The sequence below is a fragment of the Pelmatolapia mariae genome, linkage group LG18, assembly GCF_036321145.2.
Source record: "Pelmatolapia mariae isolate MD_Pm_ZW linkage group LG18, Pm_UMD_F_2, whole genome shotgun sequence".
Lineage (NCBI taxonomy): Eukaryota > Metazoa > Chordata > Actinopteri > Cichliformes > Cichlidae > Pelmatolapia > Pelmatolapia mariae.
Window position 1 is genome coordinate 9248576 of NC_086243.1, and position 19264 is coordinate 9267839.

General features: G+C 39.9%; 1 protein-coding gene across 2 annotated transcripts; it reads right to left on the reverse strand.

The window, feature by feature from the left end:
* Positions 1-1289: 1289 nt before the first annotated feature.
* On the reverse strand, positions 1290-19010 carry LOC134616479 (transferrin receptor protein 1-like). 2 transcript variants are annotated; one of them, XM_063461299.1, is made up of 18 exons: positions 18892-19010; positions 17153-17202; positions 16235-16472; positions 15704-15875; positions 15352-15577; positions 15150-15272; positions 14446-14541; positions 13964-14103; positions 13714-13865; positions 13506-13625; positions 12378-12463; positions 11957-12020; positions 11762-11829; positions 10906-10970; positions 10698-10791; positions 10363-10584; positions 8412-8570; positions 1290-3573 (listed from the first exon to the last, which is right to left on the reverse strand). In XM_063461299.1, the coding sequence occupies exons 2-18, from the start codon at positions 17183-17185 to the stop codon at positions 3331-3333; spliced, it is 2301 nt and encodes a 766-aa protein (XP_063317369.1). In that variant the 5' UTR covers positions 17186-17202; positions 18892-19010; the 3' UTR covers positions 1290-3330. The 2 variants fall into 2 exon arrangements, with proteins under 2 accessions (XP_063317369.1, XP_063317370.1); XM_063461300.1 differs by lacking the exons at positions 15704-15875; positions 17153-17202; positions 18892-19010 and having other exon boundaries at positions 16235-16402.
* Between the last annotated feature and the right edge of the window lie 254 nt (positions 19011-19264).

Here is a 19264-nt window from a genome sequence, read left to right on the forward strand (position 1 = left end):
GATCTATCTATCTATCTATCTATCTATCTATCTATCTATCTATCTATCTATCTATCAAGTTATGTTTCAAGTTTCCTGCGATCTGCCAGTCATTTCCCTTTTTTACTAAAGCACTACATAGTGTTTCATTTTTGTAGGTTGGTTTGTTTTACCGCAGGAATAAGTAGCGAAGTGAGAGGTCTTTTATTTTCTCACATCTCTGTTGCGCATTCACTCTGTCAGCCCACTCTTAAAGAAATATTCTCCCATTTAGATTTTTCATGCTACCACCTTGCTGACAGTTGTCTTTGCAAACTGAAATGAAGCCGCTGGACGTGTTCAGATATTTCACTTACAGAGATTCCTACGAAGAACAACTGGGTGTATTTAAAGAGAACAACATAATTACGGATAGGGAATGCGGTAGGACCTATAGCTCCTGTTCCCCTTGATTTTATACCCTGATACAATTAAAAGCTGCCCAAGTCATTAGAAGAATGCGCTATGATTTGGTGGTGGTGCACGCACTCTGTGAACTAACATAGATGATAGGTTTTTATGACAAATCAGCTCATTTATAACAAAAAATCTTTTTCGGACGTACGTTATTCCGAAAGTCATTGAGAATAAAACGTTTACGAGCCGCTGACGGTCCGATTTGAATTAGATTCACCTGCCTGAGCACGCTGGAAAAGCACAAATGCCAAATGATGCACTAACGATTTCTTTACTTTGTGTCCATCTTCTGGTCAAATTGTGTCACAACAGCTTTTTGTGTTTACGGGATCATTTTGAAAAAGGACACTAAATGAACGGCCTTTATTACAGACAAAAAAGAAACGAAAAACGAATTAATCATTGACATGAATACTTATTAACTATTAAGTTGCATAAAGTCAGACTTTGCAAATTCTCATTTAAATGGAACATATTCAGCCAATTTCCAGCTTTAATTTATCTGTCTACGCCATCGAGGATCTTTTACATGCTTCACAGTTTAAAATATATCCTTTTTCTATTTTAAAACTTTGTTTTTCGACTTCTGTCATTTAAATATTCCATAGGCTATAAATAAAATAGGCATTTTTCACATTGCACATTTAAAATAAAAATTAACCTCAAATCACTTAACACACTTCAGAGAGCTACATACTTAGTGTTACTATCAGTCCAATACCAATAACAGTGTTGGTATCGATACTAGTGATATTTAGATGAGTCCACTCACCTCTACTACACCTCAATGTGAATGATTAAGCAAAACTCAAATAGTTGTGTTTATTGAAGAAGAAAACTGTAAGGCCAAGAAAATGTGTTCACAGTTTAATTTTTTTTAAGCTGAATATTTTAACAATTTCCAAGCACAAAGGAATTTTATTTTATTTTGTTTTTTCAAGTTCACCAACTTTTGATTTTAACAGAAAACAAGAAAATGAACAGAACCTCTTTCAGCATACAGAAGCTCGGCTCTCCATTGCAGACATGAAACAAAAAAAAGGAACAAAGGAAATCTCAACAAATTCATCAAAAGGTAAAATGTAGTTTTATTCATTCAAACTAAATCCACAGTGTAGAGTGGTGATTAGTTATGGAAATAATACTGGACCACAATGCTGTAGCCATGGTATGTGTTTGTAACACTCCTTTCTTTAAAGCAAAAATTCCTTCAATAGTAGAGCTTGAAGATGGAACAGATCAGCTGGGCCAGATGAAATGGGCTTACAGGCCTCAGGCCTAGTGCCCCACACACAATTGGGGGCCAATTTGGCGGGGGGTGGGTTACCAGAAACATATTCTCTTAAACCTTACACCTTGAAACCATATATGTACCCAAATAAGTGGATTTTTTTGTCATACCGAAAATCGTATCTTTGGTAGAATACAGTAGTCATTACTTCACGTGCCCTACTCCCCTACACTGTTGAGGCTAGTGGTCTCTTCCAATTTTAGCTAAAATTGCAGTACTTTAAGGTGAAACAAGCAGAAGCAGGTTTAACAAATGCAATAAAAAGAGAAGAGTGAGGTGCCACCTTTATTATTTTTTCAAACAAATCAGGATGAAACCACTGCAGTTAGCATTAAAGTTTTCCAGACAATACTGGACAAGATGACATCCCAGCTAATCCGGACATTAGCAACAGCTGGTAATGTTAGTGAATTTTTATGACCTGAAACGATGGTTCAGAAACTGTGCTTCTTCAGCTCTGGCCTCTGATTTTAATATCAGGTACTCTGAGATGCTTTTGCTAAAGTGATATTGTGATGGTTATTTTTCATTTTTATTTCATCCAGGGAAAGGACTGATGTTCTCCATGGTATAGGACAAAGGATGAGCTTAAGCCAGAGGTGTACATTGTCCGTCCGTCCTTTCATAATCAATAATCACTACTCCTACATTATTTGTCATTTTTTAGCTAAATATGCACACAATGAGATCCTAATTAGTCCTTACCCACAAGGTCAAAGTCATAGTCACATTTGCTGTTTTGTGTTCGAAGACCAAAGTCAGGATAGTACTTAATCAGGGAGATGCTCTTTACCCTCGTGGCCCACACTGAGGCTATCCTCCAGAGACTGACAAGCATCCTCCAATCTTTGTGTAAGTAGTTTGGGCTCATTGTCAGCCAGAAAAAAGATGAACATCTGTGCATAAGATGGCCTCACCCCTCCCTCCATCACTATGAATATCTGCACCCTTGCAGTTAAAATAACTTCCCTGGGTTCTACCATCAACACTACCCTCTCACTCAATATGGAACTCAGTTGATGACTCAGGAAGGTAAACACTATCGTGGCCTTATTGTCCTGCAGGGTGTGTAAAAATAAAGTGCTGACTGACCACACAAAGATCAAAGTGTAGCAGCCCTGTGTCAACAGCCCCTTACTGTATGGACGTGAAACCTGGATCACCTAAATGAGGCGGGAACATCGGCTCAACTCGTTCAACACGCGGTGCCTCAGAAGCGTCTTTGGATTCAGATGGCAGGACTGCTTTTCAACCACTGGCACACCAAACATCTGTGCTCGGTGGCTTGTAGCTATGATATTGGCATGGCATGACGAGGGCCAAAGTATTGAAGATCGCGATATTTAAAATACCACAGGTTCAAATTCAAGATTTGTTTTTTCTTTGTGCAAGTTTTTTTTAGCGGAAGGCTCACATATTTTCTATCATATATTGGTTTTATGGAAAATTTTAGAAAAAGGAAAATGAACACTGTGGAACAGATGTGATGACTTTGTGGAAATCCATTAAAAAACTGTCTGTTAATCACACCATCATACTGGCTGTCACACCGCCTGTTGTAATAAGAGGGCCAAACCATGAACAAGGGAAGGCAAAGGACTTTTCTAGAATTCATAATCCAGAGACCAGATGTCCCCTGCTAGGGAGTTGGCACAGGCCTGAATGGTCCAGGTCGCCTGGGCAAGCTTGTTGCGGAACAGCTCGGCGTTGGCCTCTGGGCTGGCAGACTTCAGAGCGTCGAGGTGGCTGGACAGGGCTTTGAGGGTGTGGGGGCCGGAGCCCAGCAGGATGTGGCGAAAGGGGCTGTCTATCGGAGAAACGTAGGGTGACAGGAAGTTCCTTTCCACCTATAGTAACAGGAAGGGGGAACATGGAGGAGTTTGTTAAAAGTGTTCTGAGTCACCAGACTTTTCTGTCATATAAAAGGAGGCAATTAGCAGCTAAAAAGAAAAAAACTACCTACCTTGAATACTATTGCACTTTACAGTAGATAAAAAGTAATGCAGTAAAATCAAATATGACGTATTCCATTTTAAATATGACCCAAAAGTAGCTAAACCATACTAAAATATATAAAATCCTTTGGCCAAAAGCTCAGATAGCAGCTTAGCTTTAGCTTTTTCATTGTTTCCACTTTATAAGCCAACACCTCATTAGCTGCGTTGATTCACCTGTTGAATTAATAATTATCAGTTCAAAAGAAGGAAATATTTACAATAACAGCAACAGGTAACTAACTAGTAACCTGTTTTTTTAAGCAGCTAGTTAGTTTTAGCAGGTAAGTTTTAGACTAGGTGTAACTTGAGTTACACATTATCTGCTATAAAATCCTTTTTTGTACCTTTTTTCCTTTTTTTTTGACACTTTTTATTTATTTAGGAACATTTTTATACAACAAGATAAAATAAAAAACAATAAAAAAAGAGAGAAAAAAGAAAAACAAAAAACAGAAACATCATGAGGTCATGAGAGGATAACATATGCCCGTATATACATCTGCACATCCACACATACATACGTCAGCAAGTCCGCATTACTAATTCTATGCATTAAAGGGTGCTGCCACAAGCTGTAAAGTCCAGCCATTTTCTCCATCGTCTCCTTCCCAAGTCTCCCTGCAGTCGCAGAGTGAAAGTCATACATTCCATCAATTTGACGTCTTCCACTATAGAGGTAAAAAGTGATACAGTGGGAGGGTCTTTACAGAGCCAGCGTTTTGTTATGGCCTTCTTCGCAGAAGCCAAGAGAACTCTCAGAAGATAAACATCATCTGCAACTAAATCGTCTGTAAAATATCCCAAGTACAATGAAGTAAATGTACAAGACACGTGGAATCCCAGCACCTCTGTAATTATCTTTACAATTTCCGTCCAGAAGGGTCGTATGAGTGGGCAGGACCAGAATATATGACCGCAATCAGCCATGTCTTCCCCACAATTCCTCCAGCAAAACGCAGGTGTAGCACTGAATTTAGACTTTTGTTTAGGTGTTATGAAAAAGCGTATAATGTTCTTCCAGCAGAATTCCCGCCACATGTTGGAGTTAGTTGTGGTAAACTGTGTCTCCCAGATCCGTGCCCACCCATCCTCTGTAATCACAATGTCCATTTCTTTTTCCCATTTCTGCTTTACGTAAATTGTTGAGTCCCCTTTGAGCTCAGTCATACATTTATACAATTTACTTATCAAGGCTCTGTTACTCCCAGAGTCATAAGCATCAATGAAAATATTAACAATCGAGAAGTCTCCACGAACACAGCTCTTTAGTCTTTTGCCAATATAGTCACGGAGTTGCAAGTATCGAAAAAAGTCTTGTTTCTCGAGGTCGTAAGTCTTGCATAGGGTATCAAAAGCCATAATTTTAGATTTTACAATAACCGAACACCCAGCAGTGATGCCACGCCACACCCATTGTCTAAATCTACTATCGTGGGAAGCAGGTAAAAACTCAGGGTCATAAGCTGGCCACCTCAGAAGTTTTATCTCTTCATGTAGTTGTGCCTGCTTGACCACTCCCCTCCATATTTTTAATGTAAAAGTAACCCAGCGGCTGGGGGTCAAGGTACCGTCCAAATCAGAAGCTGCGTGACCAAGTCCAGACTGGATTGGCGTGTCCGAGAGAGACATCTCAATCGTCTTCCACTTCGCACAAAAAGATGGGTTACACCAACACACCAAAGACCTTAGCTGAGCAGACAAGTAGTAATCCCTTAATGAAGGTAGAGCCAAGCCCCCTTTTTCTTTTGGCAACTGCAAAGTAGAGAACTTCACCCTAGGTCTTTTGTTAAGCCAAATGAATCTCGAAATCTGTTTATTCCATTCCCGGAATTGCTTCTCTGGAATTTGAATAGGTAAAGCAAGAAAAAGATAAAGTAGTTTGGGAAGAATACTCATTTTAATTATCCGTATCCTGTTGCCAAGGTCGAGAGGGAGCAAGGCCCAAATGTTGAGATTGCTATATATTTCTCTATTAATACAACTGTAATTAGTATCATACAGTTGTGTTAGGTCTTTAGGCAGAAACACTCCTAAGTATTTGATAGCAGTTGCCTCCCAGTTAAACTTGAATTTTGACAATAGTGTCTGGTCTGGAGAAAAATTAAATGTCAGAACTTGAGTTTTTTTGACATTAAGAACATACCCTGAATACAGGCCATATGTTTCCAACATCCCCATTAACACTGGTATACCTGAGCTGGGATCCGTGATTGTTACCAAGACATTATCTGCATATAGACACACCTTGTACTCGTCCCCTCCTATTACAATCCCTTTCAACGACGTTTCCTGACGTATAGCCTGGGCTAGAGGTTCGATAAACAAGTTGAAGAGGTAAGGGCTTGCTGGACACCCCTGTCTACATCCTCGTTCCAAAAAGATAGTATCGGAGAGGCTACCATTAATTTTTATTCTGGCAGTAGGGAGAGAGTAAAGAGCCTGGAAACATTTTATAAATTCACTACAGAAACCAAATCTTTTCATCACTAGGAAGAGGAAGTCCCAATTCACTGAATCATAAGCTTTTTCAGCATCTAAGCTAAGAATAATTGAGCTATTTTTCTTATCATTAATGTGTTCGATGATGTGTAAAGCTCGCCTAATGTTATCGTGGGTTTGTCTATTTTTCAAGAAACCCGTTTGGTCTTCATCAATCAAAGAAGGCATTATGGCATCCATTCTTCGCACCAAAATAGTTGTGTATAGTTTATAATCTGAGTTCAGGACACTTATCGGCCTATAAGATTTGCAGTTTAGTCTATCCTGTCCCCCCTTTGGCAAAACAGATATGAAGGCCTCCTTCCAGGAGGGAGGTACCAGACCTCCTTTCAAAATATAATTAAAACTAGTTTCCAAGAGAGGAAGAAGGCTTTCCTTCATGGTTTTGTACCATTCGGCAGGGAGCCCGTCGGTACCTGGTGATTTATTGGATTTAAGGCTGGAAATAGCTTTAATTATTTCTTCCCGAGATATTAAGGACGTTAACTTGCTATTTGCTTCTCGACCAATCGTAGGCAGGTCTAAGGAATTCAAAAAGTCAGTTATCTTATTTACATCACCCTGGGTAGATTGACTATATAACGATTTGTAATACATTTCAAACGCTTTTTGAATTTTATCCAGGTCAGTTACAACTTTGTTACCAACTGGATCTCTGATCTTGTAAATATTATTTTCAGCTTGCTGTTTTCTGATCCGCCACGCTAACTGCTTCGCCGCCTTAGGCCCCGCCTCATAATATCTCTGTTTCATAAATCTTATGTTTTTCTCTACGTCTTCGCTCAATATCTTATCTATCTCCTGCTTAATCTGTCTGATTTGGTGGGTTACTATAGTATTTTTATCCTTCAGGCCTGACTGTTCCAAGGCCCTTAATCTATCCTGCAGTTGAAACAGTTCTTGTGACTTTTTCTTTTTAAGCATGGTCGACCACGCAATTATTTTTCCTCTAAGGACAGCTTTGGCTGCATCCCATACAACACTGTGATTTGTCTCTCCATTATCATTGTCCTGCAGGTACAAGTTAAGATCGGCTGTCATTTGTTTCACAAAAGCGGGGTCATTTAACATACCGGTATTTAGTCTCCACAAAGTTGTCTTCCGTATCCCATCCAAATGTAACGTTATATAAATTCCACTGTGGTCAGAGAAATCTCTTGGACCTATTCTGCAATCTTTTATCCTGTGTAAATCCCTATTAAACATAAAACAGTAGTCTATCCTCGAATACACTAAGTGTCGAGCAGAGTAAAAAGTGAACCCTGACGCTGACCCATGGATAGATCGCCACACATCAATAAGTCCTAATTCTGTTAACATTCCTTTAACCCGTTTCCCTCCAGACGTGCTTTTCCTGTCCCTGTTATTTGAGTCTAATCGGGGGTTTAACAGTAAATTAAAATCTCCTGCACAAATAAGAGTTCCCACCGTTTCCTTAGAGATCAAATCAAATATCTTCTTAAAGAAGCTTGCGTTGCTTCCTGGGGGTGCATAGACATTTAATAGTGTGACCGCCTTATTTTCTATTCTACCTTTTACTAAAACAAACCTACCTTCCTTATCACTTATATTAGATATATGTTCAAATTTTATTTTATTTGAGATAAGGATAGCTACTCCTCGTTTTTTCCCGGCCCTATACGAGGAATAGAATGTATGTCTGAAACCCATCCTTTTTAATTTTTCATGTTCTGCATTGTCTAGATGAGTTTCTTGCCAATATGCTATATCTACTGTCTCCTTTTTCAATTTGGCAAGTAGTTTGCTTCTTTTAATAGGGCTATTCAGGCCATTTACATTTAGTGACAGCATTTTATAGAAATTATAAGCCATCAAGTGGACATGCGGAATACAACATAATCAACCCAGACCTCAGAACATCACAACCAGAACTCACTGAACAGCAAACACACCAAACATTAACAAGAGCTTCCAATACAAAGGATATAAAAGTGTCCTTTGACATTGAGGGGATTGGCCACGTACCTTTTTTCCTTTAACATATATTTTATGTTATGTTGCGCATTCCATTAGGTATTTCAATTACAGTGTTTTATTTATGTATTTAATTAAAGAAGGCTAATGTTTAGAGTGCAGGACCCTATGTGTGTCTACTGAGAATTGCTAAGCTATATCCATATTTTCCACAGAATATCTCAGGAAGAATTACTGAGTGTTGGAAGCCTTACCGTCATGATGCGGTCATTGATCATGCGGCACATCTCCATGTTTTCCAGGTCGCTGTTCTGGATGTCAGCTGTCAATATGCTAGAGACACGGTTGTAGGAGCCAGAGGCCATGACCAACCACTGCCCAGTCAGGGTCTTGGGCAACAGCTGGGGCTGCAACTGGAAGCAGACAAATATGCAGGAGTGATTTAGTTTTAACAATAAACTCAATTTGGTAACTGGACGTGCAAGATTTGACCAGAGTCTGGGCAAAAGAGTAAGAGAGGTGACGTTACTCTACATCTCTTCAACTTGCTTTCAACTAGATAAATAGATTTCATTTAACTAAATATAAAATTTCTTTTTTATGTAGTTGTTAATGAGTCCTGAATTAATAAAATAAAAATGTAGTTTCAAAATAATCTTCTTTTACTCTAATTAAGTCTTGGATTAATCATTTATGCTTTGCCCGACTCTGCTCAGAGCCCAAAGCGAACTCAGCATATCCAGGCTAAGACTGAAGACTATAAGACTGAAAACAGCTACAATATAAATAAAGTTTAGTCTATTTGAAGGCAGAAAGAAATGCCGGCAAAATGCCAACTGTGTGACTTAGACCTAATATCTCAACTCTTAATCTCCCAGACTCACTATCACATCTCTATCATCCAACCTTCTTTTATCTCAAAAGTTCTTGAAAGAGTACTGGTAAAACAGCTAAGTGATCATCTCCAGAGGAATTGTTTATTTGAAGAGTTTCAATCAGGTTTCAGAATTCACAGTACAGAAACAGCTTTAGTGAAGGGCACTAATGATCTTCTTATGCCCTCTGTGCTTGTCCTGCTAGACCTCAGTGCAGCGTTCAATACTGTTGACCATAATATTTTATTGCAGCCATTAGAGCATGCTGCAAGTGTGCTGCATTGATTTGAATCATATCTATCTAATACAGTACAATTTGTTCATGTAAATGGGAAGTCTTATTTCACACACCGAGGTTAATTATGGAGTTCCACAGGTTTCTGTGTTAGGACCAATTCTGTTTACATAAAACATGCTTGCATAAGCCCTGCAACAGACTGTTGACCTGGTCAAGGTATACTTCCCCATGGTAGCTGGGATATGCCATTAGGATAGATGGCTTAACTTGTCCTCCAGTAACACTGTGAGGAATCTTGAAGTCATTTTTGACCAGCATATGTCCTACAGTGTGTATATTGAACAAATATGTAGGACTGCTTTCTTGCATTTGTGCAATATCTCTAAAATTAGAAACATCGTTCTCAAAGTAATGTTGATATACTAGTTCATACATTTAGTACTTCTAGGTTGGACTACTGGAATTAAGCCTTCAGTTGATCCAAAATGCTGCAGCCAGAGTACTGACAGGGATTAGAAAGAGAAAGCATATTTCTGATCATGGTTATGCAAGAGGTTTCTATCTGTTAAAAGGGAGTTCTTCCTTCCCACTGTCGCCAAGTGCTATCTAATAGGTGGTTGTCTAACTGTTGGGGTTTTCTCTGCATTATTGTAATGTCTTTACCTTACAATATAAATTGCCTTGAGGCGACGGTTGTTGTGACACTATGTAACTAAAAATGAAGGAGAAGTGAACCTTCTTGGTAATACAGAAACCTTTTAGTTGCCTGGATAGGAAGAATTCCAGCTTTGAAGTACAGGCCTGTAATCAGATAGTTGTTGTGTTTCTGGCATTCCAATTACATGTTGTCAACAGCGAAGTCCCAGAATGACCTCTGGTGGACAAACTATGTAACATCAACACTCATAACATGGTTGAAGTGTGTTTCTCTCTTCTCTTTTTTCCTTTTTTAAAAACTTGTTGTATTGGCATCATTGTATCAATGTCAATACTGATATATCAGCAATGGTCAAGTTGCTCCTGATTTCTGCAGCCCTGCTCTCAACAAGGTAAATACTATCTTGATTTACAAGGACACTGGTGAACACTCACCCTCTGAACATTCTTGACCCTCGCATTAATCTGAACCACGTGGCTGCGTATGAGCTGGTTGTACTTCTTCAGGTCCATCTGCAGCAGGTGGTCATGGACCAGCCTCAGCGCTATGTGACCTGCAAACTGGCCCGCTCTCACAGCCAGCTGAGGAACCTGGCTGGCTGTGACAGAGTTCAGGTTTTCTCGGGTGTCCAGGATTGTGCCAAAGTACGGGTAGTCCTGAGAAGACACACAGGATGTTTTCAGAATTACTCTCAGATCTACAAAGTTGGCATTAGTTAAAAGAGTTCAGAAACTATTTAAGAACTTGTAGTACAGAAGAATTCACTTACTGAACTTCCAGAGTGGAATCTGAAAGCGACTGAGGGAATGCCGGAGAAGGCGAGGAAAGGATACGCAGCACTGTCCATCCTCAGAGGCTCCAGACTTCAAAATCAAACGCAAAAAAAGAAGAGTGAGAATGACAGCCTACTTTCAAAATAGAAGGCTGTGATAATCATCACTGGCTATACTTTGTTATCTTTAATTAGACAGACTCACATAGCAGACTCCCAGTTGTTCTTTCCAAACTGAGAAAGAAGAGACTGGTTCTTGTCATAGTTCACCTAAGAAGAAAACAAATGCACCAGGGACTAACACATACACATTATTATAATGCTTTGATTAAATTCTCGGAAATTTTACAAAACAAAACTAACCAAAAGAATTATTTCTACTTGTAATAAGTGCCACCTGGCAGTTTGATGCCTTCTGTTGTGTGATTGGCAAAAGAGCTTTAAAAAGAAAGTGGGAATTTCAGCAAATGATTAACTCACTCTGCTGTGAGTGGGTAGGATTTGTAGTAAGACTTCATCAAGACCTAGATCTTGATGAAATTGAGTGGGGAAATTGATCAGTGCTTTAGGCATATTTGGTGTTTTGGATGTTTTTATTGTGCGTTGCAAGTTTAATTAAAAACTTTGTGTTTGTTGGGCTGTCTCTACTGTCCTTTTTTCTTTTGATTTACTTGTAGTTTTGTTTTAGTTACTCCGCCTGGCCGTGCAGGCCGTTGTAAAAGATTGCGAGGGAGTCCTGTGAGAGCGGTCCAACTTCTTTCTTTACTTTATTTTTGGTTTGTGCCACTTCCCTCTGCAAATCCATTACAGGTGGCACACAGCACTTATTCCCAGTTGTGCTGAGACCCAAACTGTTTGCGGTGCTTGGTTCACGGGTGAATTGATCGCAGTGTCTCTAAAACAGGGTGTAAGGATTTGCAGTGCAGCTGGGATGTTAGTAGAATTTGTGGTTAACTGGGAATTAATGGGAAATTTTATGTTTAATTGATAAAACAAATAAAACACATTTATTTCATTTACATCTTAGTGGTCTCTACTGAAGAGATCAGATGTGAAGTTACCTCTTTCAGAGTGTTTTGGATCAGGCTGTGCAGCAACGGGCTGGCTGCTACTTTAAATCCATTCTGACCTGAAAAAAAAAAAAACAACCCTAATGTTTAGTTTTCATGATGTCGCCTAATTTAGTCTTTTAAGAAGATGCATAAGAGGAAACCTGAACACTAAAGAGGTATAAAAAGTCTCCATCCAGTAAATACCTGTCACAATGCCGTCCAGGTTGATGTAGGTGACTGCTTTCATGTTCAGAGAGGACAAATAACCCTGGAACAAAGAAATAGCCAAAATAAATGTATACTCAGCCACTTTGTTAGGTACATCTTTTCAAATATTTGCTCTCTAATAAGCCAATTTATGCATGTAGACATGAACCCGATGTGAGATGAAACTGACAAATGTGCAGCAAATGCTTTATGCTATCATGTCAATATGAACCAAAATCTCTGAGGAATTTTTCCATCACTTTGTTGAATATATGACATGAAAAATTAAGGCAAATTAAGTGAAAAGAGGTGCAACCCAGTATTAGCAAGGTGCAACTAATAAAGTGTAATAAATAGCGTGTATTTACATGAACAGAGTACACTCATTATTAATGCAGTTTTGCCATGCATTTCTCACCTCCAACCACTCGGTGGCGCCAACACTCCCATACTCTCCCGCACTCCAACTGGCAAACACGATGCTCCTCCTCGGTTTGAATCCATCTATCAAAGTGGAAACACATTTAATAAAACTCATGAAGCCGGCGCATTCTTTAGCTGCTCAGTGACAAACTTTAGCGTCTGATGTGAAGTTTACATCAATTTCAGTACTGTTACTTATTCCATTGGGGTTTTTTTCCAATTCAGTTTTATTTATATACAGCCAAATTGCAAGCTAAAGAGCCTACAGTAAAGCAGAGAACACGCCAACAATCAGACTTGAAGCACTTGGTGACAGTGGAAAATAAAAACTCCCTCTTAACAGCAAGAAAAAGAGGTGGGTAAAGAAGCACTCAGTGCATCATGGGAGGCCCACAGCACCATAACTAAGGGAGGATTCAGGATCACCTGATCCAGCCATAACTATAAGCTGCAGCAAAAAGGAAAGTTTAAAGCCTAATCTTAAAAGTAGAAACAGTGTCAGTCTCCCAAATCCACCTGGGAGCTGGTTCCAAAGAAGAGCGCCCTGAAAGCTGAAGGCTCTGCCTCCCATTCTCCTTTTAAATATTGTGAGAACCACAAGTAGGCCTTCAGACTGAGAGTCAAGTACTCAGCGTGGGTAATTACATACTGTGAGGTCTTTAAGATAAGATGGGGCCTGATTATTCAAGACCTTTTTTGAGAATGTTAAGGTTTTTGAATAAGATTCGGGATTTAACATGAAGCCTGTGAAGCAAAGCCAGTATCGGAGAAATGTTTTCTCTTTCTAGTCCCTGTCAGTATTCTCAGTTCAGCACTTTGTAACAACTGAAGACACACCCTGGTCAAAAACAACCCCAAGATATCTAAAAGTTTTATTTCATTCCAAGACAATGCAATTGTTAGGGCCAAGTACGATAACCTTGGTTTTAATTTAGAAGCAGGAAATTAGAGCCAGGTCTTTATGGCTTTAAGACATTCCTGTCGTTCAACTAATTGGTGCGTGCCATCTGGCTTCACTGATAGATTAAACTGGGTATCCTTTGCATAGCAATGAAAATGAATGCTATGCTTTCCCATGATAGTGCCTAAGAGAAGCATGTATAAAGTATCAACAGGTGCTCACCGTTCTCCACCATGTCAGAGATGGAACGCGCCAGCTCAACGAGGACGCTGGTGCCCACGGTTGATGCTGCAAAGCCCGGGCCCCACGCATCCCTCTGGGCCCCAATGACCACGTATCGATCTGCAGACGGTCACAGGACATTCATCACTCACATCGTTTCCATATTTCCTGATCACAGGATCTCTCTCATTATTCATCTTTGCTGTACCTGCATCCACAAAGCCTTTGATGACCCCAAAGACATTATTTATCCGTTTCTCAGTAAGGACATTGTTGACTTCCACAGTAATAACATCGCTCTCATCTCCGACTTTGTTGATGCCCTCCCAACCATCTGGCTGAGCTCTACCCCCGAGCTGCCTGTGGGATGCAGACAAACGTCAACTCTTTATTGATGCCCTATTTATTACAAGCTTCGACAATCTTTCTGATACCAGTTCGGTGTATGTGAGTCTTACCTCAGAATTATGGTTCCCATGCCTGTTGTGATAGTCTGAGCCAAAATATGTGGCAGGCCTGATGACTGCACAGGTGGAAACTGGGTGTAGTTGAAGGAAGGGAAGCCTGGGGTGTAGGGATCCCCAGAGCCCATGTGGACCTGTGGGAAACAGAAGAAAAACACAATGCAGTGCAATTGCTTCCTCTTAGCAACAGTATTAGGTTTACAGACTTTAGAGTTCGTAATACATGTCAAATCAGTCTTTTTGTCTGTCTTTTTGTCTATACTTCTACAGAACCTACCAGCAATACTGTATGACCAGGAATCAAACAATTGCCAGGGAGTTATGATTTGTTTGGTAGCACCCTCACTTGCTCAAAACTCCAGAAAAGCTTCCACTGCATTCCAATTCTTTGAATCTTGAGAACATCAAACAAACTAAGCACGTAGAGCACTTCAGTGGGTTTTATCCCAGTACATTTTAAAACTGCCCTCACTCACATGTCCAAAGAGTGAAGTATCATTTCCAATAGGGTAATCAATGGGGTCTGGGTAGATCAGCACAGCAGAAGCGTTCACTTTGGCTGCATTGGCTACCTATAAGCAGAGAAACAAGGCAATGGAAAATTAAGTTCACCAACAGCAAACAATTTTGCATGAATCCATCCATCCATCTTTTTGCAATGTTTCATGCAAAAAGAAGTAAACTTAAGTCCCATAATCACTAAACTGGTATCACTAGTATGACCTCAGATTTACAAAGTACAATATTGTCTACCCTGTCACATCAGCTGCCACATATTAAGCCTGTTCATCTGATGGATTTAAACATTTCACTTCTATGTGTGAATCTCTGTGCCATTTAGCAAAACAGTCTCTCCTGAATTTATGCATAAAATGTTCTCCAAGCTTTATTTCATCACAGCCTCATGCAGGAAAGAGGGTGAAGAAAAGTGAAAAGAAAAAAAAAAAGAAAAGAACTCAAAGCTTTTTACACACAAAAAAAACCCGAAAAACAAAACCAGATTTAAACTGGACTAAAACTTCTGTTTGATATTTTGACATTTTCAAATTGCAATTTAGAGACATGGCAGATTTGCAAGGAATTACAACACACACAGATATTACCCAAGTCACCCCAGGAAAGATTATTCCTGTTTGAATAGTTTACTAATACAACTTTTGCATCTTTTTAAGCATCCCACCTTCTCAGCAAAGCTGATCCTTCCAGCTCTGACCAGCATCACCCTGCCATTCATGTCGATGTTCATGTCCTTTAACTGCTTCAGGTCATCTTCCTGTCCATAATGGGCATACAGCACTGCACCCTGGAGCCATCAGAAACAGAAATGTCACTGCAAGTGTCACTGTACATTTTTCCTACTCATAATTTAGCCTTCTGATTACCCTTGCTGTTCCACTGGCGCTGTAGGACAGGAAACCCGTTGGACGTTCCTCTGGTCTGTTCTTGAAAACTATTCTGTTGTATCCAGATGCTGGGGGATCCTGAACCTTGACAAAGTACTCATCAGTCCAGGTCTTCATGCCGTACTCCTTAAACTTCTTGAGCACCTTGTTCCCCAGATCTTCATCACCAGGAGAACCAGCCCGGTGGTTGCTACTGCTCAGCTGACTGTGAACGGACACAGGGAAAACAAATGGAGGCAAGAAAACAGGGCCCAGTTATTCTCTTTTAAAACTGCAATGCACATAAAATTTGTACAGGACTGTACATGCAATGTGTGGGGTTTCTATTCACCTTAGTGCAATCTCTAAGTTGGATGTATTTAGTTTATCACCAAGCAGTTTTTTCACATCATCCCAGTCCATGAAAGGGACAGCACCAGTCTCATGGGTAATATCATCTTCAGAAGGTGCACAGGAGCAATTCAGATCCTTATTCTTATGAACCAGGTAGCCAGTCAAATAGCCTGAACGTGGTAGTCATTTAAAATGAGGAAACAATTACTAACAAGGAAAGGGAACACACCCAAGACCAGACCAAAGCACAGAGTCAGCATTTTAAAATACCAGTGAGGGACCAAGAGACCTAAAGTTTTTACACCATCAATGCTTACACCTCCAGACTAAATTCATGGCTATAAACTGTCAAACTGTTGCTCAGATGAATGCAAGGTCAAAGCTGGGCTATGTTTTTCAGATGATAAAATTATACTTTGTAAGTTTTCACACACACATGGAAAATGTTTAAAAAAAAGTAACTTTCTAGGCGTATGTATCTCCTCAGACAAACAGAAATATGCCAACTATGCCATTCTCCCTCTCTTACCAATGACAAATGTGAAGACGATAGTAGCTGCCATGAAGCAGAGGTTCTTGGTTGTACATTCAAAGTTTTGAGCCACGTGTGGTTTGCGGTTTGACTTGTGACTAAGGTGGTCTTCGTCGCCATTCTCTCCAACCTCCTCATTCATGTCAGACGACTGTATCATCTCCACCTGGCTGGTGTCACCTTCCATATTATCGGGCAAGTCGAATCGTGTGTAGGAGTGTGGTTCACTGTTAAACTAACAAAACAGAAACAGAAAAAGTCAGGGTAAGCAAAATATATTATTTCAGTAAATACCAAAGAATATAGAAACTGGGTGGGAATCATAGACAGCATGTCCACTGATCCAATTCTGTTTTCTTAATATATGTTACCACGAGTCTTCGATTAAACAGTTTCAAAGGCATTTCGTACCACTGCTATGCTGACGATACACCGTTTTACTTTTCTGTTAATCCAAAAGCCTCAACAGTCTCTCCTGCCTCAGTGAATGTTTCACTGTCATTACCAATTGAAAGTCTTCAAATTTCCTCCATCTCAGTGCTAAAAACTGAAGTTCTTGTGTTCGGCCTCGACAGTTTCTCTAAGCAGGTCAGTCATTACACCAGAGCAGTTTCAGTGCAGTGCACCAGCAGGCTAGTGATTCGCTACGTGCGGTAGGTGGTAAGTTAGATTCAGATTTTCCATTTGGATTTAGTTTGTATTATCCCCCAAGAGAAAAGTGTCTTGGTTTGTGAATTGGATTTTGGTAGAGTGTCCCTGTGCCAAAGGAAATACTGCACAGTGAAATGTATATTTGAAGTAACCTTTCAGTTAAGAGGTGGAAATGGAAAAATAAATAATTAAAGGGAGGGATTCAAGCTTAATACTAAGCTTGTTATTTTAAGATTTATCTTATAACACTCACTGAATACTTACAATTTGGGATACTGCTGATCTTGCTTGGTCCATGGCTGCTTCAGAGGATTCTGAGAAGATAAACCAAAAAGTTAGACTACTCCAGCCAAGTTTAAGTCTTTAAATGACAGGCATTTTATCCTCCAAAGAGACTTAAAGGCAGGTGGTGCGTGAATGTAACTTTTTATTCAACTTAAATCCCTCACAGTGCAAGCAGTGGGTTGCTGCTTTTTACTTGCAGGAACATTGCATTATCCAAAGAATATATCCCATGTCTTGTCATTGGTCCGATTCTTCTTATCCTAAAGGCAGAGCTGGCAGGAGAACAAAAGGCAAGTGTCCTGCACAGGTCGACACACAATGACACCACCAGCTCTTTGGTCTCGCCCATCGTGGTGGCGAGGTAGGAATGGATAAACTGTTTCTGTAGGCTGGGTCAATTTATACTCATAAAGAGTTGCAATCAGGAGTGCTTGTAATTGATTGATTGTTTGATTGAAATCTGTGGGAGCCAGAATTCTGGATGTTTGTAGGGGATCAACTACTTCCTTCACTCAATGACAAATGCAAATAAATTTATAACTTTTATGCAATGTGTTTTTTTGTGGATTTGTGGTTGTGTCTCTTTTCATTAAAATGAAAATACCATAAAATTACAGACTGTTCTTCTCTTTGGAAGTGGGTAACCTTACAGATTCATCACAAATCAAATAATTATTTCCTCCACTGTTAAGAAGTCAAAGGCAAGTTGTATAAGGAGCTTCAGCTATGGGACAGAATCTATACAAGCTAATCATAAGGATCTCTTCAGCCCATAAGAAACCTCTTTACACTTTGAGGAAAGTTTCTGTTAAAGTTTTAACACTGACTCTCCCACAGTTTTCTTGAAAGTAAAAAATGGGTCTGGGGTCTTATGGGTTGAGTAATGCTTTCCTGTACAGTTCTTATCATATCTACAGGTACGTGCATTATCAGAAGAAATATTATTTCTGTTAAACATGCACATAATGTCACACACATAAACACTATACCCGCGACAAGATTACAGAAGAGAGTTTCTGATTACTCAGGATTGTTTTTCATTAACTCATATGTGATACTGCAGAGCCACTTAGAGGCTTTCCACTGCTGGCTGAGTCCTGTCATAGAGGAAGCACATGCAGAATTCTGCTGTGGATTCAAAGTTATCAGACAACGCATGTGACTAAAGTGGACAATGAGTCTAAACTGGAGGGCGTAAAATGCACCTCTTGTCGTTAAAATACAGGGGGGAAGCTGGAAAAAAACTGCAACATTCATACCGCAGTGACATGTGGGCCATTTAAGGGGAAATTACGAAAGGAATAGCACAACAACAACAAAAATAATAATAAATAAATACAGATAAAAAGTTAAACTTTTTCTGCTCAGCAAACAGTAGTTGAAACCTCGACCTCGGCTCCCAGGTCAAAACAATTCGCGCTACGACTGCAGAAACTGTGCAGCCCACGGACGGGTGTTGATGTTGTTTCCACGTAGAGTCGTTGTAGTCACTCAGACCGTGTCTTACACAGTGAGAAATATAGATCTGAAAACTAATCTGATTAGTACATAGTCGTGATCAAACAGCCACATAATGCTCTTTCCACGACACAGACTACACTACACCAGAGTGTGTTTTACCAAATTAATGAGCAAATGAAACAAATGCACAACACTTTTATGGCACTTACGTTTATCCTTATCTAAATTCTCTCTGATGTGTTGCATGGCGAACTTACTGTGTCAGACTGTTGCCTCTCTGTCCCCGATGTCAGCATCATAAATCGGGGGACGCAGTTCTCTGAGCAGGAAGATCTTTAGCGCAGTTGGGAAAGAAATGGGCGTGAAAGGGCGAGATCACGAGTTTGGAGTCACCGCTCAGTGGTAACATACTTCCTCTAATTTTTTCTAACGACAATATTTTTATTTACATTGTTTATTCTAACCCTTGAGTAGGCAATGGGCGGATCGCGGTCCGGATCTGGACCCAGATGACGTTCTGTGTGGAACCAGACCGTTTATATTTTACTCTGCGCAGCTTTCCACGTACTTACGGTAAGCTTATTTTTAATGTGCGCAGCTTTTTCTTTTGTATTTACGGTACTCGACGTG

What these genes read in the sequence shown, in the direction of transcription:
- LOC134616479 (XM_063461299.1), bottom strand. Translation starts at nt 17,185, where the DNA reads ATGGACCAAGCAAGATCAGCAGTATCCCAAATT. An exon ending in CGTCTTCACATTTGTCATTG is followed by an intron (nt 15,876 to 16,234) that starts GTAAGAGAGGGA and finishes TACCACGTTCAG; the next exon opens with GCTATTTGACTGGCTACCTG. An exon ending in CCTGGACGGCATTGTGACAG is followed by an intron (nt 11,830 to 11,956) that starts GTATTTACTGGA and finishes TTTTTTTTTCAG; the next exon opens with GTCAGAATGGATTTAAAGTA.